The sequence below is a fragment of the Nerophis ophidion genome, linkage group LG29 (genome assembly GCF_033978795.1).
Source record: "Nerophis ophidion isolate RoL-2023_Sa linkage group LG29, RoL_Noph_v1.0, whole genome shotgun sequence".
NCBI lineage: Eukaryota > Metazoa > Chordata > Actinopteri > Syngnathiformes > Syngnathidae > Nerophis > Nerophis ophidion.
The window spans coordinates 26,305,086-26,333,070 of record NC_084639.1 but is presented as its reverse complement, the minus strand read 5'-3'; the positions used below and the strand labels follow the sequence as shown (position 1 = coordinate 26,333,070).

Genomic DNA, 27,985 nt, shown 5'->3' with positions numbered 1-27,985 from the left:
ATATTTTGTATACATTTCTGAAAATAAATCTATATTTTCAAATGTATAAACTCTGTTTTAAATTATCAATCTTTTAATCTACAAATGTTACCTTTTTGATAAATTTTTCATCCATTTTTTCAAATAATTTTATTACAGAGGAACACTGATATTTTTATACATATTTTTGAAAGAAAAAAAACACGAGGTGTATATTTTAAAATGTATAATCTTCGTTTTAAAATATCAAGCTTTTTCTCTTTAAATTGTGCTTTTTTTTGCTCTTATTTTTCACCCATTTTTTCATTGTTTTTTATCATTTTATTTTGGCAAAACACCGGTTTTGTTATATACATTTCTGACAAGGAAAAAAATAATTGTATTTAAAAAATATATATGATTTTTGTCACAAAATATCCAGCTTTTTCTCTTTAAAGTGTGCCTTTTTGCTCTATTTTTAAACATTTTTGCTTTTTTTTTTTTTTACCATTTTATTTGGGCCAAAAACTGATATTTCTGTATACATTTCTGAAAAGGAAAACTAATGTATTTTAAATTATATATAAGCTTTGTCACAAAATATTCAGCTTCTTCTCTTTTATGTGCGCCTTTTTGCTCTATTTTTGCCGATTTTGGCATTTATTTTTATAATTTTATTTTGGCAGAACACTGATATTTGTACATGTATTTCTAAAAATTAAAAAAAATTAAAACTAGGATTATCTTTCAAAATGTATAAGCTTTGTTTTAAAACATCTAGGTCTTTAAATTGTGGTTTTTGTTCTAGTTTTAACCCATTGTTGCATTCCTTTTTATTATTTTATTTTGACACTATTTCTGTATACATTTCTGAAAAGGAAAAACTAATTTATTTAAAAAATATATATATATATATGCTTTGTCACAAAATATTAAGCTTTTTTTCTTTAATGTGCGTCTTTTTCTTCTGTTTTTCACCCATTTTTGCATTGTGTTTTATCATTTTATTTTGACACTATTTTTATATACATTTCTGAAAAGCAAAAAGTAATCAATGTTTGAAAAAAATATATATACTTTCTCACAAAATATTCAGCTTTTTGTCTCCAATGTGTGTCTTTTTCCTCTATTTTTCACCAATTTTTGCATTGCGTTTGATAATTTTATTTTGACACTATTTTTGTATACATTTCTGAAAAGGAAAAAGTAATGCATTTTTTTTTAAATATATAAGCATTGTCACAAAAATATTCAGCTTTTTCTCTTTAATGTATGCCTTTTTGCGCTATTTTTAAAAAAAAAATTGCATTTTATTTAACATCTTATTTCTACAACGGTAATACATGCACCTGGGGATAGGTTGATTGGCAACACTAAATTGGCCCCAGGGTGTGAATGTGAGTGTGAATGTTGTCTGTGTATCTGTGTTGGGCCTGCGATGAGGTGGCGACTTGTCCAGGGTGTACACCGCCTTCCGCCCGATTGTAGCTGAGATAGGCACCAAAAGGGAATAAGCGGTAGGAAATGGATGGATGGTATGTGCAAATAAAGCAAACTTTGAACATCCCTGTGGTTTATGAGCTCAAATGTTCAGTTGATATGTGGGGATATAGCGGCATCTAGTGGACAATTCAAATAAATCAATGATCTGTGCTTGCCTTTGCACAAATGTGTTGAGTTTTGTTTACTATTAGAGGGCTGGCATTTCAAAAAAATATAGTTTGTGTAACATTTTTAGATGTCAATAGACTTGACTTGTGTGTCTTTAATGCATTTTAAAAGGTATACTTTGCCAGCACTTCCCAGAAGACAATTGAACGGATCGATATGAACGGTGGGTCTAGAAGAAGTCTTATCTCTGAAGGTCTGGGCCTGAACAACAGATTGGCTTTGGACTGGATCAATCGCAAACTGTACTGGACTGTGACAAGGTCTACCAGGTGCCCTACATGTTTGTATTGAGGTGTGAATTCAGTTCTTGTTAATAAGACCTGGTTTTCCACTTGCAGCCAGTCATCAGTGGTCAGCAGTACCTTGGATGGACTCAACAGAACAACGCTTCTGAGTGACGGACTTGACCAACCCACATCGATCGCAGTCCATCCTCTGGAAAAGTCAGTTTGACCACTTTTCTCCTGTCTTTTTAAAAGACAAAAATATATACTGTATATCTACACTCGGTGTCTTTTTTGAGGAAGTTGTTCTGGGCGGATATCGGACTACACCCGAAGGTGGAAACGTCTAATCTGGACGGGACGGACCGCGCGGTGATCGCAAGCACCGACCTTGTGTCGCCCGGAGGTCTGACGGTCGACTTCACGGAGGACCGCCTGTTCTGGTGCGACGGGACAAGGGTGGAGACGTCCGCGCTGGATGGTTCTGACCGACGGATCCTGTTAGAGAACCAAGTAGGTGAGGTTTTCTCCACTTCCCTCTGGCTGATGGTGTCAATCAAAAAAAAAAAGGTACCTAACGTCAAATCACTGGCCTCATTTTTCCCAGGCCGGCCTTTCGACTTGGCCGTGTTTGAGGACAGGTTGTGGGTGGTGGACAGGGAGCACCAGCAGCTAACCAGCGTGCACAAGAGGGCCGGGAGGGAGCTGCGACATCTCCATGGCAACCTGCTCCAACCCGCGTCCGTGACGGTGGTGCATCCGCTTGCCAAACCAGGTACTGCAAGACAACAGAGAGCGGTTTCACAGACTGGAAAGCACTACTCGATCTAATCTACCACCTTCTGCTCAGGTGCAGATGTTTGCCTGCACCAAAATGGAGGCTGCGCCCAGCTGTGTGAAAGCAGGCTGGGATTCGCCCGCTGTTCCTGTCCATCACGTTTCACGCTGGCAGCTGATGGGAAAAGTTGCTCGCCGAAAGCAGCTGGTTAGTTTTGATCGTGCCCTCACGTCCTTCGGCACATTTATAGTTCCGTGGTTGATACCACGAACAAACAAGTTCCGTTCATAGTTGGCCAGAAGTCAACATTATCTTTTTATCGCCGCTGTGAAATAATCCAATCCACTTTATTTATATCCAGAGGTTGTACACCTCATCCATGGCCAAATTCAAGGACTTTCCAGATCAATTTTCCAGTTTTTTCCAGTACCCTTCGAAGGGCGAAAACCAGCGTGAATCAATCCGTAGTTGTTTGAAGTCACCAAATGCTGTCTGGAGGAAAAATAGGGAAAATCTGCTAAAAGCTAAGCCTGACATTGAAGCAGCAGTTATCATGAACTGAATGGGACATAGAAAATGAAGCAGTGTGACTATTCAATGTCATTGCTGTTTGCAAACGTGTCTCCAAGTGTGTTGATTTTCACCAGAGGTGGGTAGTAACACGCTACATTTACTCTGTTACATCTACTTGAGTAACTTTTGGGATAAATTGTACTTCTAAGAGTAATTTTAATGCAACATACTTTTACTTTTGTATATTTATAGAGAAGAAACGCTACTTTTACTCCGCTCCATTTATCAACATTCAGCTCACTACTCGCTACTGATTTTTATCAATCTGTTAATGCAAGCTTAGTTTGGTTTGGTTTGTCAGACAGACCTTCAAAGTAGGATCTATCACATGCCTGCGTTTCACCAATCAAATGCAGTCACTGGTGACGTTTGACTCTGTTTCACCAATCAAACAGAGCCAGGCAGTCACATGATTAACTGCACACTTTTTATTCAAACCTTTATTTATAAATTTCAACATTTACAAAAACAGTTGAAAATAATAATCAAAGTAAGTACAAAAACAGTAAAAAAAAAACGGTATAAAAAACGTACAAAACAGCGGCAGAGGGTTGTAAATTCAAAGTAACTAAAATAGAATGGAAAAAAATATATATATTGGCCCTAGTGTGTGAATGTGAGTGTGAATGTTGTCTGTCTATCTGTGTTGGCCCTGTGATGAGGTGGCGACTTGTCCAGGGTGTACCCTGCCTTCCGCCCGATTGTAGCTGAGATAGGCGCCAGCGCCCCCCGCGACCCCGAAAGGGAATAAGCGGTAGAAAATGGATGGATGGAAAATAAACAAAGTGCAAAGCCATAGGCTCACTCAATCTCAGTAAATAACTTAAATTTGGAACACAGCATCATCATTTTCACAGCTGTTTGCTTGTTAGAGGTAGAGTGTTTTAATGTAGAGTTCGAAATCTTTTTTAAAGGCACAAAAAACAGGTCGGGTATTGAGAAACTTACATTTATGAATATAAAACTTAGCCAATAGTATAATGAGCTTGCAAAGGTAAAATTCATTTTCATTTTTTTTTTCAATGCAGAGTAAAACCAAATATATATTATTTAATATATATTATTGTTTTAGTTGCTTAAGAGACATTCCCGGCTCTGAATTTGTTCATTGCTATTTTTATGTTTTTGTGCATTACATTAAAGGAACAGGTTACTCATCAGTTACTCAGAACTTGAGTATTTTATTCACAAAATACTTTTAGTCAAGTAAATATTTGGGTGACAACTCCTTACTTTTACTTGAGTAATACATCTCTAAAGTAACAGTACTCTTACTTGAGTACAATTTCTGGCTATTCTACCCACCTCGAATTCCCCATTTCTTGTTTTCATTGCTTACAGCACTCAATGACATGGATTGATTCACAACATATTTGTGCGTGTCAACTGCATAATGTGATGTAAATCAGTGTTTTTCAACCACTGTGCCGCGGCACACTAGTGTACAGTGAGATACAGGCTGGTGTGCCGTGGGAGACTATATAATTTCACCTAGTTGGGTAAAAAATATTTCTTTCAAACCAGTAATTATAATCCACAAATGTGCCCTTGTTGAGAGTCTGTGGAGATTAATTGTGTAATACTCTTCCATATCAGTAGGTGGGAGCAGGTAGCTAATTGCTTTGTAGATGTCGGGAACATGGTTTGTCGTGATCACAATATACAGACGACAGCGGGAGGCATGGTGCAGGTAAAAAGGTGTCTAATGCTTAAACCAAAAATAAACAAAAAGGTGAGTGCCGCTAAGAAAAGGCATTGAAGTTTAGGGAAGGCTATACAAAACGAAACTAAAACTGAACTGGCCGCAAAGTAAACGAAAACAGAATGCTGGACGACAGCAAAGACTTACAGCATAAGTACTGTATTCACAGTACAGGTTATGATCATGAATACACTTTGGACACAGCCTTACAAGTGTACAAAGAAGCTAACCAACGGTTGATTCCTTTTTAGAACATGCAAACGACAAGCTGGCTAATCCAACAACGCTACCGAACAACACCACACTAAACGATGAGAGCACACCTCACACTTATGCGGAGGCGGAGCCGAGGACGTTCACAGACAACATGGTCTCAGGTATGAGTGGGGAGGGGAAAAAATGTAGTTCTGAATCTAAAATGAGGTCTTTGTCCCGGTTAAACCAGCATGAACTATAGTCGCCTTGTTTTTAATGACATTGAGTTTAGCGGTGGTAAGGCCTTCCGCGTTGAGCTGCAGTAACGCTGGGTAAGACAACATCTCGAATGTTCCACCTCAACAACATGGAAGCAGCCCGTGAGGTGAACATCCTGGTGGATAATGCCCGGTTACAGTCCCAGCCCGTTCCCATGTGCCTCGGTGTGAAGCTTGACAGAACACTGACATTCAAACAACAGCTGGACAGTGCCAAGGCAAAGACAAGGGCCCGTGCCACCTTAATACGCCGCTGTGACAGTCTCAAGCCGTCGTCTTGCGGGTTCCAGGGACCACCAAGGAAGGACATCACTCTCAGCAGGTTTGACTTGCTTTATTTTCCAACACAACCTTGTCTACGGTCGGGTCGCTCCTCCGCTGCGTCTCCCGTCTCCCTCTGCTGCACGTACTTCAGTCTGCCTCTTGCTCTCCGTTTTCGTCGTTGTATGTGTTGCTCTCGCTCCGCACCATCACCAGCCCCGTTCTCTCCTACTTCTCCCCTTTTATACAGCGAGAGGAGATACCTTATTCGTGTACAGATGCGCGATCCACACACCTGATTTCGTTTGTGGCGTTGCTCCCAACACGCCCGCCTTGCCGCTCGCTCGCCATCCCCGCCTCCTAGCCGCCATCCAGCGTGCCCTGGCTCTCTGTCGGACCGTCTAGCCGGCACCACAAGGGGAACAAAGACGAAGACACTGCACATGTCCACGCTGGCCCTGATGTTCTCAGCCGCCGAGTACTGTGCCCCGGTTTGGTGCCAGAGCCCCCATGTAAAGAAGTCGGATGTCGCCCTCAACAGCGCCCTGCGGACAGTCTCCGGGTGCCTGCGAGGCACCCCAGTAAACCAATTGCCCGTCTTCGCTGGCATGGCCCCGGCAAACATCAGACGAGAAGCAGCCACAACTGGCCCTCTCCCCAAAGGCTAAGACCAGCGAATCCCACCTCATCCATGAGATCATCACAGAAACACCACGACACGTGTGCCTTAAGTTAAGGCAACCCTTTGCAAGCTGCTCTGGATGGATGGATGGATACATAGAGAGATAGATAGATACAGTAGATGGATGGATAGATAGATACAGTAGATGGATGGATGGATAGATAGATAGATAGATAGATACAGTAGATGGATGGATGGATAGATAGATAGATAGATAGATACAGTAGATGGATGGATGGATAGATAGATAGATAGATAGATACAGTAGATGGATGGATAGATAGATAGATAGATAGATAGATAGATAGATAGATAGAAGGTACATTATTGATTCCTTTAGGAGAGTTCCCTCAGGAAAATTAAAATTCCAGCAGCAGTGTACAGAATTGAGATCTAATTTAAAATGTAAAAAGTAAATAATGGGGGTATAAATGGAAACAAAATAGAAAAATATTATAATAAGAATAAAAATCAAAAGCAACAATGAGAATAAAAAATATAACAGTAAAATAACATTATGCAAGATATTTATTTATTTATTTTTTTTAAGTAATGAACTAATCCTTTCCCTAGTAATTAAAAACATGTATTAAAGAGTAACTTTGTCAGGAATTAAAATCTATTTTTTGGTAAAGTAACGACCATAATGCATGTCTTTTTAAAAGTCCCCCCGCGACCCCGAAGGGGAATAAGCGGTAAAAAATGGATGGATGGATGGAATTTCAGAGCAGCGCCTGTTACACAGCATCATGAAGCAGATGGCAGGTTGGTGTTCCCGGCTACAATCCACAATAATGTTTACTTATAAAAACTCCATTGTTAAAGGTCAATTATTTTCACGTTGCTGCTGACCTTTAAACATGTCCTCCTATGCCAAGGTGAGGCACATCAGATACTGACTGCTCTTCTTCTTTTGTGCACTCCTAAAGCTGTCTTACCAATGTGTCTTCTAACAAATGTCGTCTTTTTTACCTCTGCTCTATTCCAGACACGGACGAGTGTGAACTGGGGACCCACAACTGTGACAAAAACGCAGAGTGCCTCAACACAGGGGGGGATTTCCTCTGCAAGTGCCAGGCTGGATACCATGGCAACGGGCAGACATGTCAAGGTGTGTCTGCGTCAAAGTTTGTCACATTGATGTCATCTTAACCTTTATTTCAAAATTATTTCAGCGCTACATGTCACCCCGACATTAGTGATGACGAGTCGCCCTGCGGATGTCAAACCACAAAATAGTGACTCTGTGGAGAGTTGCCCCCCCACGCATGAATCTTACTGCTTGTACCAGGGAGTCTGCATCTACTTTCCGGAGATGGAGTCCTACGCCTGCAAGTAATTCACCTGTATACACTTTGAGATATATATATATATATATATATATATATATATATATATATATATATATATATATACACACACACTGTACATATATGTGTAGCTCAGTTAACTTCAAGCCAAAATAGTGGCAGTATTGACAATTTCAAACAAAAGTCTCGAGCGAAAGTCATCGAGAATTTTAAGTGCGAAAATTATGACTAAATCAAAGCTGTATTTTCATTTGCACTTTTTAAAATTATTAATACAGCTCATCTTCGCACGACATAATTTTTTGTGCAATCATTTTTCATCATTGAGTCCCCTCAGATACAGTATATTTGGTTAGTACTTATTTTTGTAATCAGCCTGACCTAGATTTCATAATTTTACTTTCTAGGGCAAAAGTCAACCAAAATTTAGCAAAAACCCATTCAAAGCTAAATTTTCGCAAAAAAATGCTATTTTTGCCTCTTTGAGCTGTAATTTGACCCCCTCAAAAGGCTTCAAAACTCACCAAACTTGGCGCACACATCAGGACCGGCGAAAATTGCGATCTAATGAAAAAAACAAATCCCAATACTCAAAATTTCGCTCTAGCGCAATCTTTGAATAAAAACACAGCAAAAACTGCTCCTAGGAAGAAAACACAAACAAAATTGCTTGTAACTTCCAGTAGGAATGCCGGAAAGACATGAAACAAAAACTTCTATGTAGGTCTCACTTAGACCTACATTTTAATTATTGACATCCTTCAGCAAAAATCAACAGGAAGTTCAAAATTACCCCTTCTATGTGCTTGCAGCTTTAATTAGGGTCCTTGGCCCATGGCAAAAGGACTCCTGTGGAGTCCTTTTGCCATGGGCCAAGGACCCTATTGAAACTGGTGCGTTTTATTCTTTCTTTATTATTATTATTCCGCACCTATGCGCTGTAATTTGACCCCCTTAACATGCTTCAAAACTCACCCAATTTTACACACACGTCGGTAGGGAGCGGCAGACCAACTTATTAGGCAACCAAACCCCAAAAATAAAAATTGCGCGTTAGCGCCCCATAGGAAAAAAAAAAAAAACAGACTGCTTGTAACTTCCGTTAGCAATGTCGTAGAGACATGAAACAAAAACCTCTGTGTAGGGCTGACTTAGACCTAGTCTATGTGTTTTTTTGTGATGATCACATGGCTTTATTTCATTTGACAAGGTTGTTAACCTGTTTAACAGTAAATAGGTGAGATATATTTATTGAATACAATTAAAATCCAGAGTAAAATGACTAATTTACTGTTAATATTTGAGATAAAGTTGGGTTAAGCCTAAAGAACCCCTGCTTTAACCCATCAACATGTTTATTGCGGGTGTATATCGTTGGGCACTTATAACGATCTGATTCCAAGTCATCATTTTGAAAATGATGAATCGATGTAGAAATTGCGATTCAGATGTTTTTTGGACGAAAGGCCGAAAAATTGCTCAGGATTGAATTCATATATTTTCCAGCTTTTTTGCTCAAATACCTCAGTTAACTTCCAGCCAAAATAGTAATAAAATACACTTTTTTTAACCCTTTCATTGTCCATTTTATCCAGGTATGTCTTTTTTTTTTTTTTTTTTTTTTTTTAAATGTGCATAACATGAGTAATCGTCCATATAGTAAATGTTGAAGTGCTTAGGTGCAGAGCAGTAAAAACAAGGCCTAAATGTACATTAGATCAGTGGTCCTCAAATGGGGGTGTAGATTCCTTAAGTAGCCTTAAGCTTGACGCTCCTCTACTATCACATTCACTCCGCCTGCTGCGGCAACAACAAAACAAAACTCCAGACGTTCTTCTTCGTTTGTATGGTTTACTTGTGATCTTAATAATTCAAAACATAAAACAGTCACGATGTGGGAACAAATGAATGACAAAATAAAGAGAGTTTGTAGCAGTACGAGTTAGAAAAAGTATGAATGAGAATAAGTATGAGTGAGGTCAAAAAACGGTGTGGCTCGATTCCACCGCACCTGACTGCCATTACCCATGACACCTTGCGTCCAAAAACCCCCTTACCACACTAAACCTTCCGCCATATATGCACTTAAAACAGTTACGTCATCAAATCATTTTGACAAATGTAATAATTACAACTAAAGTGAGCTTTATATAATTACTCTAAGCATTCAATATATACATTTTCTTATCATGCAAATAAAGTAAATAGTCCCCTTTTGGCTGAATAACCATAAAGCACCTTCCATAAAATGTAAATTAACTTAAACAGTATTTAGGCTCTTACAGGGGGTACTTGAAGATGTGCCAAGGGGTACGTGAGATTTTTTTTTAAATATTTTAAAAATAGCAACAATTCAAAAATCCTTTAAAAATATATTTATTGAATAATACTTCAACAAAATATGAATGTAAGTTCATAAAGTGTGACAAGAAATGTAACAATGCAATATTCAGTGTTGACAGCTAGATTTTTTGTGGACATGTTCCATAAATATTGATGTTAAAGATTTCTTTTTTTGTGAAGAAATGTTTCAAAATTATTACAATCCCCAAAGAGGTCACTTTAAGTTGATAATTACTTCTATGTGTAGAAATATTTATTTATAATTGAATCGCTTATTTTTCAACAAGTTTTTAGTTATTTGTATATGTTTTATTCTAAATAGTTCAAGAAAGACCACTACAAATAAGCAATATTTTGCACTGTTATAAAATTTAATAAATCAGAAACTGATGACATTGTGCTGTATTTTACTTCTTTATCTCTTTTTTTCCAACCAAAAATGCTTTGCTCCGATTAGGGGGTACTTGAATGAAAAAAATGTTCACAGGGGGTACATCACTGATAAAATGTTGAGAACCACTGCATTCGATTAGTAATAAAATACATGTTTATGGCAGTGTTTTATAACAAAGAAAAAAATGTCCCCATTGACTACCCTTATCACAAATGTTTTAACGCTACAGTCGTTACGCAATATAATATTTATCTGAAATGAAACCCTGAACACAGAAAATGCATGATTTATGTAAAAAAACCCTGCAAATAAATGCTGTTGGATGGCATTTCGACCTATAGGGGTCTCTAGTGTTCCATGCAAGTGTAGCAAGTGTCAATGAAAAGGGAACATTTAGCATGGAAGACAGGATTCAGTGATGAGTAACGTGCTGACCTGCTCACCAGCTGCGTGTCAGGCTACATGGGCGAGCGCTGCCAGTTCAGCGACCTGGAGTGGTGGGAGCTCCGGCAGGCCGAGGAGGAGAAGCGGAGGAACGTGGTCATCGCGGCCTGCATGGTGGTCCTCGTGTGTCTGCTCTCCGCCGCCGCTTGCCTCACATACTGCTGCAGGTAAGAGGAATATACCGTAGTTTCATTATTTCACCACCAGATGGAGCCGTTACGCATATTTCGTACATATCGGAATACGGTAAATCCCCCGCCAACAAAAAAATGTGGTGATCATTCCCCTGCGCCGTCACCGATTTGCAGGTTTCATGCTGCCGTTTCCAGTACTGATCATCCATGAGTGAGATCGGCCGATACCGATACCGATCAGAAGTATTAAATGTACAATTTTCAATGCACTTATGGTGAGTGCTACTGACATATTGTGTTAAACTGTCATTTGTTCCTTGTGCTCTTTTATTATATACAAACCCCGTTTCCATGTAAATACAAACGGAATACAATAATTTGCAAATCCTTTTCAACCCATATTGAGTTGAATGCGCTACTAAGACAAGATATTTGATGTTCTAACTCAGGGGTGCCCACACTTTTTCTGCAGGCGAGCTACTTTTCAATTGACCAACTCGAGGGGATCCACCTCATTTATATTTATTTATTTATGAAAGAGACATTTTTGTAAACAAGTTGAATGTGTTTAATGATAATACAAGCATGTGTAACACATATAGATGTCTTTCTTTCACAAAGACAAGAATATAAGTTGGTGTATTACCTGATTCTGATGACTTGCATTGATTGGAATCAGACAGTAATGATGATAACGCCGGTTTTTGGCATCTAATTCATCCAGCTTCCATACACTTTACAAGAAAAACATTGGCGGCAAATTCCGTAGCTTGCTTGATTGACATTCACGGCACCTGAGGGTCTTGTGAGATGACGCTGGCTGCTGCCAGTTCATTATTATGAAAAAATGACAGAGAGGAAGGCGAGAAACGCTTTTTATTTCAACAGACTTTCGCGCCGTCCCTTCCGTCAAAACTCTAAAGGCCGACTGCACATTTCCTATCTTCACAATAAAAGCCCTGCTTCATGCTGCCTGCGCTAACAAAATAAGAGTCTCGGAAAGCTGGCGTGCACAAGTGATGTGCACGCCAGCTTTCTGAGGGATCGCTTGTGCACGCCAGTTTTCCGAGACTCTGTATTTAGTTAGCGCAGGCAGCATGAAGCAGGGCTTTTATTGTGAAGATAGGAAATGTGCAGTCGGCCTTTAGAGTTTTGACGGAAGGTACGGCGCGAGAGTCTGTTGAAATAAAAAGTGTTTCTCGCCTTCCTCTCGGTCATATTTTAATAATAATGATCTTGCAGCAGCCAGCGTCATCTCACAAGACCCTCCTGTACCGTGAATGTCATTTAAGTGACGTCTTGGTGAAGATTGATGATCACTAATTTTTAGGTCTATTTTTTTTAAAAGCCTGGCTGGAGATCGACTGACACACCCCCCGCGGTCGACTGGTAGCTCGCGATCGACGTAATGGGCACCCCTGTTCTAACTCATAAACTTTCTTTTTTTTTGCAAATAATTAACTTAGTATTTCATGGCTGCAACATGTGCCAAATTAGTTGGGAAAGGGCATGTTCACCGCTGTTTTATAGGGGTGTAACGGTACACAAAAATTTCGGTTCCATACGTACCTCGGTTTAGAGGTCACGGTTCATTTTTGGTACAGTAAGAAAACAAACAAATATACATTTTTTGGTTATTTATTTACCAAATTTGTAAACAATGGCTTTATCCTTTTAACATTGGGAACACTATAATAATTCTGCCCACGTTAATCCACATTAAACTGCCTCAAGTTGTTTCTTTGATTAAATAAAATGACTAAACCTTTCTTCTACATATAAAAAGTGCAACAAACAGTTTCAAGTCAACTCATCATGCTTGATTTATTACAGCATTTGGGAAGCCTGTAGTTGACTTTTATTATGCAAATGTTATATTTTTGTCAACATGTGATAGCAGGGACCCTGCCATTCAAAACTAGGCTGCTACATTACGTATGATTAATATAACTATAGCTGAAAAATAGTACAATAGCAATAGGAGAGACTATTCATCCCTGAAATCTATGGAGTTCATGTTAGTTCATGTGAAATAACAGACAGACAGGGCTTTGCTGAGCCTAACACACGCACACACACACACACACAGCAAAATGAGCTAACGTAACGCTAAAAGCTAATTAGCCTTCACATCACCTCAAGCCAGAACTGTGAGCGAACTGAACTGCAGTTTAAGTTTCTAAAATGTCAACGGGCTCATAGTGATGTTTGTAATAGTTGTGACTGGAAAGAGTACCATGTCCGCTGCTAAACACGTCTTCTCGACAATGAAGCATTTACAACATGCACTCTGAATACGTACTGCTGATTGGCTTTGTATGTAACCAATCAGATGGTTGTGTGGGCGGGACAATGCTATGTGCTCACTGCTCAGACAGAGGCAGAAAGCAGAGCAGCTTGTTAAGGCTAGAATACAAACTCGTTCGATACACCCTCGTACCGAACCGAAACGGTTCAATACAAATACAGGAACCGTTACACCCCTACTGTGTTATCTCACCTTTTCTTTTAACAACTCAATAAACGTTTGGGAACTGAGGAAACTAATTGTTGGAGCTTTGAAAGTGGAATTCTTTCCCATTCTTGTTTTATGTAGAGCTTCAGTCGTTCAACAGTCCGGGGTCTCCGCGGTCGTATTTTAGGCTTCATAATGCGCCACACATTTTCCATGGGAGACATGTCTGGACTGCAGGCGGGCCAGGAAAGTACCAGCACTCTTTTACTACAAAACCACGCTGTTGTAAAACGTGGCTTGGCATTCTCTTGCTGAAATAAGCAGGGGCGTTCATGATAAGGTTGCTTGGATGACAACATATGTTGCTCCAAAAGCTGTATGGACCATTCAGCATTAATGGTGCCTTCACAGATGTCTAAGTTACCCATGCCTTGGGCACTAATACACCCCCATACCACCACACATGCTGGCTTTTCAACTTTGCGCCTATAACAATCCGAATGGATATTTTCCTCTTTGTTCCGGAGGACACCACGTCCACAGTTTCCAAATATAATTTGAAATGTGGACTCGTCAGACCACAGAACACCTTTCCACTTTGCATCAGTCCATCTTAGATGAGCTCGGGCCCAGCGAAGCCAGCGGTGTTCCTTGGTGTTGTTGATAAATGGGTTTGGGTTTGCATCGTAGAGTTTTGACTTGCACTTACGGATATAGCGACAAACTGTAGTTACTGACAGTGGTTTTATGAAGTGTTCCTGAGTCCATGTGGTGATATCCTTTACACACTGATGTCGGTTTTTGATGCAGTACCGCCTGAGGGGTCAAAGGTCCGTAATATCATCGCTTACGTGCAGTGATTTTTCCAGATTTTCTGAACCTTTTGATTATACGGACCGTAGATGGTAAAATCCCTAAATTCCTTGCAATAGCTCGTTGAGAAATGTTGTTCTAAAACTGTTCGACAATTTGCTTACAAAGGGGTGTACCTCGCCCCATCCTTGTTTGTGAATTACTTAGCATTTCATGGAAGCTGCTTTTATACCCAATCATGGCACCCACCTGTTCCCAATTAGCCTGCACACCTGTGGGATGTTCCAAATAAGTGATTGATGAGAATTTCTCAACTTTATCAGTATTTATTGCCACCTTTCCCAACTTCTTTGTCACGTGTTGCTGGCATCAAATTCTAAAGTGAATGATTATTTGCAAAATAAAATTAAGTTTATGAGTTTGAACGTCAAATATGTTGTCTTTGTAGCATATTCAACTGAATATGGGTTGAAAATTATTTGCAAATCATTGTATTCTGTTTATATTTACATCGAACACAATTTCCCAACTCATATGGAAACGGGTTTTGTACATAAATAAATACATAGTGTATTATATACATAAAAATACCCATTGATCGTCCAGTATGTAGTGAAGAGTCAGAAAGACCCGAAACACAGTGAAACCAATGTTATATCCATCCATCCATTTTTCTACCGCTTCATCCAAAAGCACACAGCAGCACATGCTATTTGTAGCAAAGATAGCTCCTCTCTCTAGGCTCTAGCTGTCTATCCATCCATCCATCCATTTTTTACCGCTTGTCCCTTTCAACTACTGTGCCGCGAACTCTAGTGAATACATGCCAACCCTACCCGATTTTTCCGGGAGACTCACGAATTTCAGTTCCCTTCCCGAAAATCTCCCGGGGCAACCATTCTCCCGAATTTCCACCCGGACAACAACATTGGGGGCATGCCTTGAAGGCACTGCTTTTAGCGTCCTCTACAACCTGTCATCACGTCCGCTTTTCCTCCGTACAAACTGCGTGTCGGCCCCAATCACATATTATATGCAGCTTCTACACACACACACACACACACACACACACACACACACACGTGAATGCAATGCATACTTGGTCAACAGTCATACAGGTCACACTGAGGGTGGCCATATAAACAACTTTAACACTGTTACAAATGTGCGCCACACTGAACCCACACCAAACAAGAATTACAAACACATTTCGGGAGAACATCCGCACCGTAACACAACATAAACACAACAGAACAAATACCCAGAACCCCTTGCAGCACTAACTCTTCCGGGACGCTACAATATACACCTGGAGTCGAACTTTTGCACATCGGCCTCAGTTAAAAACATTACATCATCACACCCAAGACAATTGGGCATAAACGCACACACACCCCACTCCCACCCTACGCCTTCACCACCGCTTTATCCCCTCGGGTTGATGGTCAAATGGCAGTGCTTCAAAGCAGCAGTCGCCTTCCTGTCTAGAGCTCGGCAGAGTAACCGTGTAATACTCCTCCACATCAGTAGGTGGCAGCGGGTAGCTAATTGCTTTGTAGATGTCGGGGACATGGTTTGTCGTGATCACAATATGCAGACGACAGCAGGAGGGTGCGTGCAGGTAAAAAGGTATCTAATGCTTGAACCAAAAATAAACAAAAGGCGAGTGCCGCTAAGAAAAGGCATTGAAACTTAGGGATGGCTATGCTAAACGAAGCCAAAACGGAACTGGCCGCAAAGTAAACAAAAATGGATTGCTGGATGACAGCAAAGACTTACAGCATGATGGCGTCCACAAAGTACATCCAAACACAACATGACAATCAACAACAAATTAAGAGTGTAAGACCGGAACTAAAACATTACACACAGAAAAAGAGCAAAAATCTCCAAATAAGTCAGGGCGTGATGTGACAGATGGTGACAGTACACCTACTTTGAGACAAGAGTTATCGTGATGCATGTTTGTTTATGCTTTAAAGTCATATCCAACAATTGCGAGGACAACTTTTTGAGTTTCTTTTTTTTTTTTTTATGTTTTCTACTGGTGGTGTGCCTCGGGATTTCTTCAATAAAAGAAATGTGCCTCGGCTCAGAAAAGGTTGAAAAACACTGGCCTACCAAATGCAACTGCATGCAAAGTTTACTACAAAATACTAGCAAATGAGACTGTGGGGGCAGCAGCACGGATCCTCAACGAAGGGGCCTACAGCATTCATAAAGTGTCCATCAAACTTGGGCATGCATGAGCCGTGTAAAGTCAGTCAGCATGATGGCAGAGGTTCACACCAGAACATTTTCTCCCTATTTTCTCCACCTGAGCTGCCACTAAGCAGCTGATTTGCTTTGCTGTTGTTTTGTGGACCTACGGACAAGGCTGTCACACTCGACGCCCTCCCACCTCACCCCAACCTCCAGGCTTCCGTCCTTGCGTTCGCCGTCACGGTCCCTCCCTCATCGCCGGTAGAAGCGGCACGCTTTCAATGACATGCTTGGTTTAGCTTGTTCGACAGCAATTACACATCAAAATAGGCCATTTCACAGCCACAGAATGGAGCCGCTGAGGTATGACACCGGCGGAGACGCTGCATGGCCACCAATAGCTCGGCCTCAAATTGCATTCTGCACTTCACTGCAAGTGCACTCTTTTGGAGTTTTGGTGCGTCGGCGTCTCACCATTGAGGGAGAAGAAGCTCTCGGTGCATATGAGCCACAAAGAACTAGCGTCTTCTTAAAGCTCTTGACTTCATAAGCTTAAACACACCATTACATTGAAACACACATCTCTCTCAGTCGTCCTCAGACGAGCTTCCATCGGAGTCTCCAATTATTCCGGTTCTCCATACACCCGACCAGCTCCGCATAGCATTCAGCTCCCGCATCTTTCTTCAGGATGTCCACGTACGTTAGCCCGGGACATCCTCGCGATCGAGCCCCTTGCATTGGTTCCCATTGGACCAGCCTGTTGGCCGGGAACTCTCGCAGTCCGTAGCAGTGGCCGGCCAGCCTCATCCTCCGAGCTGATACCTTCTTGCCTCGGCAGTTGCCCGTACCTGTACATACTGGATTTATTCTCTAAATCTGGATGTAAACACACGACTACACAAGACAACCGTGCAGTCGCCACACAGGTAAATTCTATGGACCACTTAGTTCTCGATTTAATGGCCAATCTATGCTCCTAGTCTCACTTGTGGTCACAAGCTTTGGGTAGTGACTGAAAGAGTCAAAATGGAAGCAATCAGGCAGGGGTGCCCAAACCTTTTGCTCCCAAGGGTAAATGTCAAATATTTTCGTTATTCTCAGCTTTGACTACGAGGTAAATGGAACGCGGTATTAAGCCTCAAACTAACATAGATAAGATAGTGTGATTCGTTGTGTTCGATAGATGGCAACTAGTTAGCCTTGCGGACAAGCCGTCAATGATTGCGTGAGCTTAAAAAAGGTCAGCAGAAATATTATATATATATATATATACACATGATGGGTGCTGGTTGGCGCCTTGCATGGCAGCTCCCTCCATCAGTGTGTGAATGTGTGTGTGAATGGGTAAATGTGGAAGTAGTGTCAAAGCGCTTTGAGTACCTTGAAGGTAGAAAAGCGCTATACAAGTACAACCCATTTATCATTTATATATATATATATATATATACATACATATACATACATACACATATATATATATATATACATACATATATATATATACATATATGTATATATATATATATATATACATATATATATATATATATATACATATATATATATATGTATATGTATATGTATATATATATATACATATATATATACATATATATATGTATATGTATATGTATATATATATATATACATATATATATACATATATATATATATATATATATATATATATATATATATATATATATATATATATATGTATGTATATATATATATATATATTATATATATATATATATATATATATGTATGTATATATATATATATATATATATATATATATATATATATATATATATATATATATATATATATATATATATATATATATATGTATATATATATATATGTATGTATATATATATATATATATATATATATATATATATATATATATATATATATATATATATATATATTAGGGGTGGGCAAATTAATGCGTTAATTATGAGTTAACTCATCAATCTATTAACGCCGACAATTATTTTATCGCACATTTGCGTATGTTGTTTACATGCTTTTATTTTGTTAATGCCTTTTCTTAACGAGATGGCGTCGCCCGGCGTCGAGGGGCTCTTGGTAAAGATGGAACATTTGGCAAAAATACTGGACAATTCTGCAAATTTCCTGGCTGGCTTACAGCGTGGTCACTCCGGGATCACTTACGACCGCCAGACAATTCTGAATGTGGATAGATCGGGCCGTTTTGGACTGAATGACGCGTGCTTGCTAGACCGGCTAGCTAGCATGGGAATACTTTGCCGGCTACATCCAGCGGCCTGTGAAGCAGCGGAGTATATGTGTTGTCTGTCTATTTATGAATAATGCAGACAGGGCGTGTTGGCTGAGTTCTTAACGTTTACTTTCAGAGCGTGCATATCACAACATACACGATGCCGTCATGGCGATACACAACCTATACCAGGCTACCGCGCATGCTCGTCACTCCTGTTGCATGCTGGGTAGGGTAGTTCTTTTTTTCCCTGGCTCATAACATCACAATATAGTACCATGTATATGATGCCTTCAGTTTATCAAAGCACCAAGCAAACAATCGGAAAATTCCCATCATATCAATTCCTAGATATGGTCATAATTATTTTAAGTGCACTACGCGGAATAAACACAACATTATTAATATTGCTACTACGGATAATTTGATCAAAAATTCCCTAAAACAGCGCACTACCTATAATATAGTTTTTTTAAACATAAGATCCCTGATAAAAAAAATGTTTCTGCTGTTACCTCAGAAATTGCCTGTTCAGATGTTATGATTGTGGCTCAGAGATTTGTATGTAGATTATATTTATTTTCCATAACAAACAGGATAACTTAAATACCCTGGCAGTGGCAATAAGCTTAAATGTTTGTATTTACATTTTTTGAGTTGATTTTCATAAAATATGCTATTTAACTGCTACTGTTTAAGAAGGACTGATTTAAATTGTGTTTGCACAACAAATGCTTTGGCGCTTTTGTTCATGTGGGAGAATATTCTAATAAAAGGTGCACTACACACTACTTTTGAATTCATTATTGGGCTTTGCGTATACAATGCAGTTAATTGCGATTAATCAGAGAAATAGTGCGATTAACTTCGATTAAAATTTTTAATCGTTTCCCAGCCCTAATATATATATATATATATATATATATATATATATATATATATAAATAAATAACCGCTAAAAGGAGCCAGTTGAGGTGGCACGGGGATCTAGTCTGAATGCTTCCCGAATGCCTCCATTGTGGAGAGTCCTGGGGACGCCCAAACAAAAGGAGACCCTGAAATAAGCCTACAATAGGACACACTGGAGGGATTACTGTATGTCTCGTACCTGGCCCAGGTGTCCCCGGAACTAAAATAGGTGGCCGGAGACGGGGAAGTTTGGGCTTCCCTACTGAGACTGCTTAAAACCCGAAATAAACCCAAAAGCAAATGGATCTCTACTCGTTGGAATTACAATTTTACGCATGTAAAAATAATCGACAACTTTTAGTTCACCCTCTCTCTCTCTCTCATGCAAAGACCTCGAGTAATTTTCGGCAAGCGATCCTCGGTGGATAACGCGAGTGAAAGCAGTGTGACTGATGAGGATGTGTCAGACAGGGTCAAAGACATTGTGCCTCAGGTAAGCACCAGATCAAAATATCATTTGAATTTAATCAGTCAATCAATTAATTTGTGAAACTCTCCAGGTCTACACAGGGGTTGACCACCACCCAAAAGAAAGTGTTCTCCCTGCAGTGGGTTGTCCCAGGAGGGCGGTATGTCCATCCTGCTCTTCAGAGACAGGTATACCAGAAGCCACCACCATCTCTACATGCCCTGCAACCACACAAATGCTCTATTTATTTCCCAGGGGACAACCAACATGAAGAGACGGGAACATGGTCTAACAGTAACCAAGGGTACGAGTGTTCAATGATGGCGTCCGTTGCCATGGAGACCAGTCAGACTCCACTCCGTCAGTCAAGTCAGACGGCCAACAAGACCGTCCAACATACTTCCGGTCCAGAGCCAACCGCTTCCTGTTCAGTTTAAGACTTGCATTTCCATATTTGAACACTAGAGGTCAACAAACTACAAGAGTTGTTCAGAATATTATGTTTGCTAACTTTTAATGAGCCATAGCACACGAGACAACCCTCACAACACACCATTAAGAGTCCAATAACTTATTATGTTATCCTCCCTGTCACTATGCCACTTGTTTAAATAGAGAATACATTACGTACGGTAAATAATTGATAACTCTCATTCAAGTCAACATTTACAAATTCCATTGGCACAGTCACAGAGTACTGTGGTTTTACAGTCCCTGAATCACAAAACGCTATTGTGTTTTGGTTGGCTTTGGATTCAAAACCAAGCTGAATGAATTGCTTTAACTTTATTATTATTATCCTCATAATAATCATAAAGCAAAGCGTTGACACTAAGGGTGTTCTGCTCAGATATCAGCAAAGATGCTGTATTGGATTATATCGGCCTGCATCTAAAATCGGTTCTGCTCCTGCTAACGTCGCTTCTTGCTGGCTTGAACAGATAACAGGTAGTCTTCATTTGAGAACCTTCTAGGAGTTTTTACTTCAAAAAAACTGTAAAATCTAACAGTAACAAATAAAGTAAGACGACATAACTTAGATGAGATACCAAAGAACTTTCCAACGTAAAAGAAATGCATGAAAACACATACGGTAACTCGATGCTAAATTACATTGGCTATGCCATATACAGGCTACTTATTAGCATTGGCGATATCAACACTTCTAATTTGGTGATCCAAACTACAACTAAGATGCTCGATACAATCAAACAGCTGGTGTGTAATAAGTACAATACTTATAAACGTATAAACATTATGTAAGGACTACTTCCTGGCTAGGTCAAACTGAAATGAATGCATACTTGCAAGTGCAAGAAAACAGGATATATAACAGCAAAATATGATACAGACTCTGCTTTTAGCATCAAGCATGCAAAGCCCACGTTATGGCAACTGCAAATCATTTGATCCAGCCTTTTTCTATCACTCCACACGACAAAATAAGTAAACAGTATGTTTTGTTCGTGCTGAAATCGGGTCAATATTGGCCAACGGACAAGGCTGCAATATCGGTATTGTATCGGGAATGAAAAAGTTGCATCACATCACCCGTAATTGAACTCCGTAAAAACTCAGTTCAATGTGGAATGTGACAGGTACGTTATTTTCGATACTATTCTTTGTTTGACTAGAGTTCAACAATAAATGTCTCTATAGGTAAAGGTGCCATGTAGTAATGTGGCCAGAAATGGTACTGCAATCACAGTCAAAATGATGTCGTCCCCTCCCACTCTCCTTGACTGAGGTTGCCAGATACTCAACCCAATCAGAATCCTACTCCAAGGAACTTCAAATGGACATCGACGAGTCCAACGATGTAGGTTTCTCTTGTTTATGCTCCTTGCAAGATGGTTTACGAAGTAGTTACGCCACGTTTTACCGATGTCCGTTAGCCAAATGTATTTGTAAAGTTACGCAGCAATATCTTCGTCGGGAGTCGAGAGAGATGGTTGGCATTACCCTGCTTAAGTGTCTTGTTTGACCACTACATAAATAATGACATATAATAATATACAATATATTATATATGGCATAGGCCTACTTTGGTGGCAAGCCAGACCTGTCTCCCATTGAACATGTGTGGTGCATTATGAAGCCTGAAATAGCACAACAGAGACTGACTGTTGAACAACTTAAGCTGTACATCAAGCAAGAACGGGAACGAATTCCACTTCAAAAATGTGTCTCCTCAGTTCCAAAACCCTAACGGAGTGTTGTTCAAAGGAAAGGCCATGTAACACACTGGTAAAAATGCCCCTGTGACAACTTTTTTGACATGAGTTGCTGCCATTAAATTCTAAGTTAATGATTATTTGCAAACAAAAAATACATTTTTCAGTTCTAACATGAAATATCTTGTCTTTGCAGTCTATTCAATTGAATATATGTTGAAAAGGATTTGCAAATCATTGTGCTCTCTTTTTATTTACCATTTACACAACATGCCAACTTCACTGCTTTTGGGTTTTGTACATTTATAATATAAAATAATATACAACATATTAACAATATAAAAATAATATACAATGTAATACTCGATTGATTATGGAATCATAGCCCCTGGATCGTAATGGTAATCGAATCGTGAGGTATACCTAAATATTCCCACTTCTGGTACTGGATGACAAAACCGACCAGACTGTTGGGTGTGCCAACATCTCTAAAGTGTGTCTTTGTATTGATCATGACAACCCAAACACATTTCAGTATGTCCACTCATAATATGTTTGTAATATTTTTACATGTGTGCCCAGTTCTGATCCTAACAACGTATTGGAGCACACAAACACACCAATAGATCAACACTAACAATGATCCTTACATTAGTCAATAAATCATTGGCAAACCTGGCAATAATATAAGCGTGACACATTTAAATCTAATTTAAAACTGCACACAAGTGTGATTGTGTATATTTTCTGCAGTTGTTACGTCCAACAGGGGTAGAAGGAGATGACACCACGAGGAAGATGAGGTTTACAGATTTATTGCAGCCTTTGATGAGTGTGTGGGATGGGGGTAGTAGTTTTAGAATATGCCATGGGCCTTTAAAACATTAGCTGCGGGCCACACTTTTGATACTCCTCCTCTACCGCTTATTCCCTTTCGGGGTTGCGGGGGGCGCTGGCGCCTATCTCAGCTACAATCGGGCGGAAGGCGGGGTACACCCTGGACAAGCCGCCACCTCATCGCAGGGCCAACACATATAGACAGACAACATTCACACTCACATTCACACACTAGGGACCATTTAGTGTTGCCAATCAACCTATCCCCAGGTGCATGTCTTTGGAAGTGGGAGGAAGCCGGAGTACCCGGAAGGAACCCACGCATTCACGGGGAGAACATGCAAACTCCACACAGAAAGATCCGGAGCCTGGATTTGAACCCAGGACTGCAGGACCTTCGTATTGTGAGGCAGACGCACTAACCCCTCTGCCACCGTGAAGCCCACATACAACATATCAACAATATAAAAATAATATACAATGTAATAGTTTAAGATGTACTAATACTCGATTGATTATGGAATCATAGCCCCTGGATCGTAATGGTAATCGAATCGTGAGGTATACCTAAATATTCCCACTTCTGGTACTGGATGACAAAACCGACCAGACTGTTGGGTGTGCCAACATCTCTAACGTCCGTCTTTGTATTGATCATGACAACCCAAACACATTTCAGTATGTCCACTCATAATATGTTTGTAATATTTTTACATGTGTGCCCAGTTCTGATCCTAACAACGTATTGGAGCACACAAACACACCAATAGATCAACACTAACAATGATCCTTACATTAGTCAATAAATCATTGGCAAACCTGGCAATAATATAAGCGTGACACATTTAAATCTAATTTAAAACTGCACACAAGTGTGATTGTGTATATTTTCTGCAGTTGTTACGTCCGACGGGGGGGGAAGGAGATGACACCACGAGGAAGATGAGGTTTACAGGTTTATTGCAACCTGTGATGAGTGTGTGGGATGGGGGTAGTAGTTTTAGAATATGCCATGGGCCTTTAAAACATTAGCTGCGGGCCACACTTTTGATACCCCTCCTCTAGATAACAAAACATTTAATGTGATAAGTCTGTGGATAAAAAGCAGAGCATTTATCGTAACGCACAGTCAGCATCTCTGCTTCAGTAAAAACTGACGGCGATGATGTCACTTGCTAACTTGTCAGCCACTTCTCCGAGACACTTCACAAGGCACATATTTTTCTGGTTTGTTGACCTGCAAAGTATGTTTTTGGGGCGCTGGAGTCTGGTCGGGTGATGATTAGCATAAAGCTAACAGCTAACCTGTCTCCATCCTCGAACAATGTCGATCTAGCGGCAGATAAAAGTCAATCAATCAATCAATCAATGTCTATTTATATAGCCCCAAATCACAAATGTCTCAAAGGACTGCACAAATCATGACGACTACAACATCCTCGGAAGAACCCACAAAAGGGCAAGGAAAACTCACACCCAGTGGGCAGAGAGAATTCACATCCGGTGGGACGCCAGTGACAATGCTGACTATGAGAAACCTTGGAGAGGACCTCAGATGTGGGCAACCCCCCCTCTCTAGGGGACCGAAAGCAATGGATGTCGAGCGGGTCTAACATGATACTGTGAAAGTTCAATCCATAGTGGCTCCAACACAGCCGCGAAAGTTCAGTTCAAGCGGATCCAAGACAGCAGCGAGAGTCCCGTCCACAGGAAACCATCTCAAGCGGATCAGCAGCGTAGAGATGTCCCCAACCGATACAGGCGAGCGGTCCATCCTGGGTACCGACGAGCGGTCCATCCTGGGTCTCGACTCTGGGCAGCCAGTACTTCATCCATGGTCATCGGACCGGACCCCCTCCACAAAGGAGGGGGGGACATAGGAGAAAGAAAAGAAGCGGCAGATCAACTGGTCTAAAAAGGAGGTCTATTTAAAGGCTAGAGTATACAGATGAGTTTTAAGGTGAGACTTAAATGCTTCTACTGAGGTAGCATCTCGAACTGTTACCGGAAGGGCATTCCAGAGTACTGGAGCCCGAACGGAAAACGCTCTATAGCCCGCAGACTTTTTTTGGGCTTTGGGAATCACTAATAAGCCGGAGTCTTTTGAACGCAGATTTCTTGCTGGGACATACGGTACAATACAATCGGCAAGATAGGATGGAGCTAGACCGTGTAGTATTTTATACGTAAGTAGTAAAACCTTAAAGTCACATCTTAAGTGCACAGGAAGCCAGTGCAGGTGAGCCAGTACAGGCGTAATGTGATCAAACTTTCTTGTTCTTGTCAAAAGTCTAGCAGCCGCATTTTGTACCAACTGTAATCTTTTAATGCTAGACATGGGGAGACCCGAAAATAATACGTTACAGTAATCGAGACGAGACGTAACAAACGCATGGATAATGATCTCGGCGTCTTTAGTGGACAAAATGGAGCGAATTTTAGCGATATTACGGAGATGAAAGAAGGCCGTTTTAGTAACGCTTTTAATGTGTGCCTCAAAGGAGAGAGTTGGGTCAAAGATAATACCCAGATTCTTTACCGTGTCGCCTTGTTTAATTATTTGGTTGTCAAATGTTAGAGTTGTATTATTAAATAGAGGTCGGTGTCTAGCAGGACCGATAATCAGCATTTCCGTTTTTTTGGCATTAAGTTGCAAAACGTTAGCGGACATCCATTGTTTAATTTCATTAAGACACGCCTCCAGCTGACTACAATCCGGCGTGTTGGTCAGCTTTAGGGGCATGTAGAGTTGGGTGTCATCAGCATAACAGTGAAAGCTAACACCGTATTTGCGTATGATGTCACCTAGCGGCAGCATGTAGATGCTGAAGAGTGCAGGGCCAAGGACCGAACCCTGGGGAACTCCACACGTTACCTTAACGTAGTCCGAGGTCACATTGTTATGGGAGACACACTGCATCCTATCAGTGAGATAAGAGTTAAACCAAGACAGGGCTAAGTCTGACATACCAACTCGTGTTTTGATACGCTCTAATAAAATATTATGATCGACGGTATCGAAAGCAGCGCTAAGATCGAGGAGCAGCAACATAGATGACGCATCAGAATCCAGCGTTAGCAATAGATCATTAGTCAATTTTGCGAGGGCTGTCTCAGTCGAGTGATTTGCCCTGAAACCGGATTGAAAGGTTTCACATAGATTGTTAAACGCTAAGTGTTCATTTAGCTGCTCTGCAACAATTTTTTCGAGGATTTTCGAAATAAAGGGAAGTTTCCATGGACTCACAAAGACTGAAACAAGTCATTTACTGGAGACATGGCACAGGATGAAATGAAAAAGATTGACTTTACACTCAACTTAGTGTTTACCGTGAAGTATTTCTTTTGACAGCCCCTCGCGCTAAAGTTGTAAGAGTGCAAACTGAGGCAGTATTTGTCACTGATGAAACTGTCAAAATTGTACCGGAAAGTACAAATTAAAGGCCAATCAAAACGCAATAAACGGGGACGGAAATTTGACTTTGCAAATATAAACAAAAGAAAAAAATGTCGGAAAGCGATAATCGATGAAAATTAAAATTAAAAAAAAAAAAAAAAATCAAGCAAACTGGAGTTTTGACCCAGAGAAAGCAGGGTAAAAAATGAAAAAATAATTTAAATAAAAAAAAAAAAAAAGAAATAAAAAAAATAATACATTAAAAAAATCTGCGTCCAAAGGAGACGCAGACTTAGTTGATTTCAAAGCGCACAATGACACCATGAATTACCATGAATTGATTAACGTGGACCCCCACTTAACCAAATTGAACAACTGTACCAGAAAGTTCATTAATTTGAAGTCGACCGATTAAAAACGCAATAAACGGGCACGGAAATTTGACTCTGCAAATATAAACAAAACAATACACCGAAGGATCGCGACAATCAAAAATAAACAAAACCCAAGCAAACCAAAGTTTTGACCCAGAAAAAGCAAGTTAAAAAATTAGAATTTTTTTTTTTATTAAAATTTTAAAAACATCTTCAAAAATAAATAAATAAATAAATCTGCGTCCCAAGGACAAGTGGACTTACGCGTCCTTTCTGATTTCAAAGCGCAAAGAGACTCCATGAATTGATTAACGTGGACTCCGACTCAAACCAGTTGAAAAACTGTACCAGAAAGTTCATTACTTCGAAGACGACCAATTAAAAACGCAATAAACGGGGACGGAAATTTGACTTTGCAAATATAAACAAAACAAAAAAACGGCGGAAAGTGATAGTCGATAAAAAAAATTTAAAAAACAAGCAGACCGAAGTTTTGACCCAGAAAAAGCGGGGTAATAACATTAGAAATTAAAAATTTTTTAAAAATGTATTCAAGAATAAATAAATAAATCGGCGTCCCAAGGACACGCGGACTTACGCATAATTTCTGATTTTAAAGCGCAAAAAGACACCATGAATTGATTAACGTGGACCCCGACTTAAACAAGTTGAAAAACTGTACCAGAAAGTTCATTAATTTGAGGTCGACCGATTAAAAACGTAATAAACGGGCACGGAAATTTGACTCCGCAAATATAAACAAAACAATACACCTGTGGAAAGCGATAATTGATAAAAAAAAACTAAAAAAAAACAAGCAAACCGAAGTTTTGACCCAGAAAAAGCAGGGTAAGAAAAATCAAAAATAGTAAAATGAAAATTTTAAAAAGTTAATTCGAAAATAAATAAAAAAAATAAAATCTGCCTCCAAAGGACACGCGGACTTACGCATCCTTTCTGATTTTAATGCGCCAAAAGACAGCATGAATTACCATGAATTGATTAACGTGGTTGAAAGTTGAACAACTGATTGGGGTGTTACCATTTAGAATATAATAGAATAGACTTTATTGTCATTATATTTGCATGTAACGAGATTAAGGACTACAATTTAAGGTGCAGTAGCGGTAAAAATAAATAACATAAGAGGTAAT

General features: G+C 39.8%; 1 protein-coding gene and 1 long non-coding RNA gene across 4 annotated transcripts in view; one reads left to right on the top strand and one right to left on the bottom strand.

The window, feature by feature from the left end:
* Positions 1-22,460, top strand: part of egf (epidermal growth factor) — a 50,190-nt gene extending 27,730 nt beyond the window's left edge. The window contains exons 11-22 of the mRNA XM_061891771.1: positions 1,741-1,898; positions 1,968-2,072; positions 2,153-2,370; positions 2,461-2,628; positions 2,704-2,838; positions 5,158-5,283; positions 7,311-7,433; positions 7,498-7,657; positions 10,816-10,980; positions 19,971-20,073; positions 20,141-20,237; positions 20,305-22,460. Coding sequence (XP_061747755.1) covers positions 1,741-1,898; positions 1,968-2,072; positions 2,153-2,370; positions 2,461-2,628; positions 2,704-2,838; positions 5,158-5,283; positions 7,311-7,433; positions 7,498-7,657; positions 10,816-10,980; positions 19,971-20,073; positions 20,141-20,237; positions 20,305-20,486 — 1,740 coding nt within the window. The 3' untranslated portion in view covers positions 20,487-22,460. The remainder of the gene's footprint in view (positions 1-1,740; positions 1,899-1,967; positions 2,073-2,152; positions 2,371-2,460; positions 2,629-2,703; positions 2,839-5,157; positions 5,284-7,310; positions 7,434-7,497; positions 7,658-10,815; positions 10,981-19,970; positions 20,074-20,140; positions 20,238-20,304) is intronic.
* LOC133545994 (uncharacterized) overlaps positions 1-27,985 on the bottom strand; it is a 49,485-nt gene that overhangs the window by 7,762 nt on the left and 13,738 nt on the right. The window contains exons 2-4 of one of the 3 annotated variants that reach the window (XR_009804957.1): positions 10,805-10,974; positions 2,428-2,631; positions 2,244-2,351 (exon numbers count right to left, since the gene is read on the bottom strand). This is a non-coding gene — a long non-coding RNA (uncharacterized LOC133545994). Of the gene's footprint in view, positions 1-1,467; positions 2,352-2,427; positions 2,632-10,804; positions 10,975-27,985 lie in introns of those variants that run through there. The other 2 variants (XR_009804955.1, XR_009804956.1) reach the window with 2 other exon arrangements.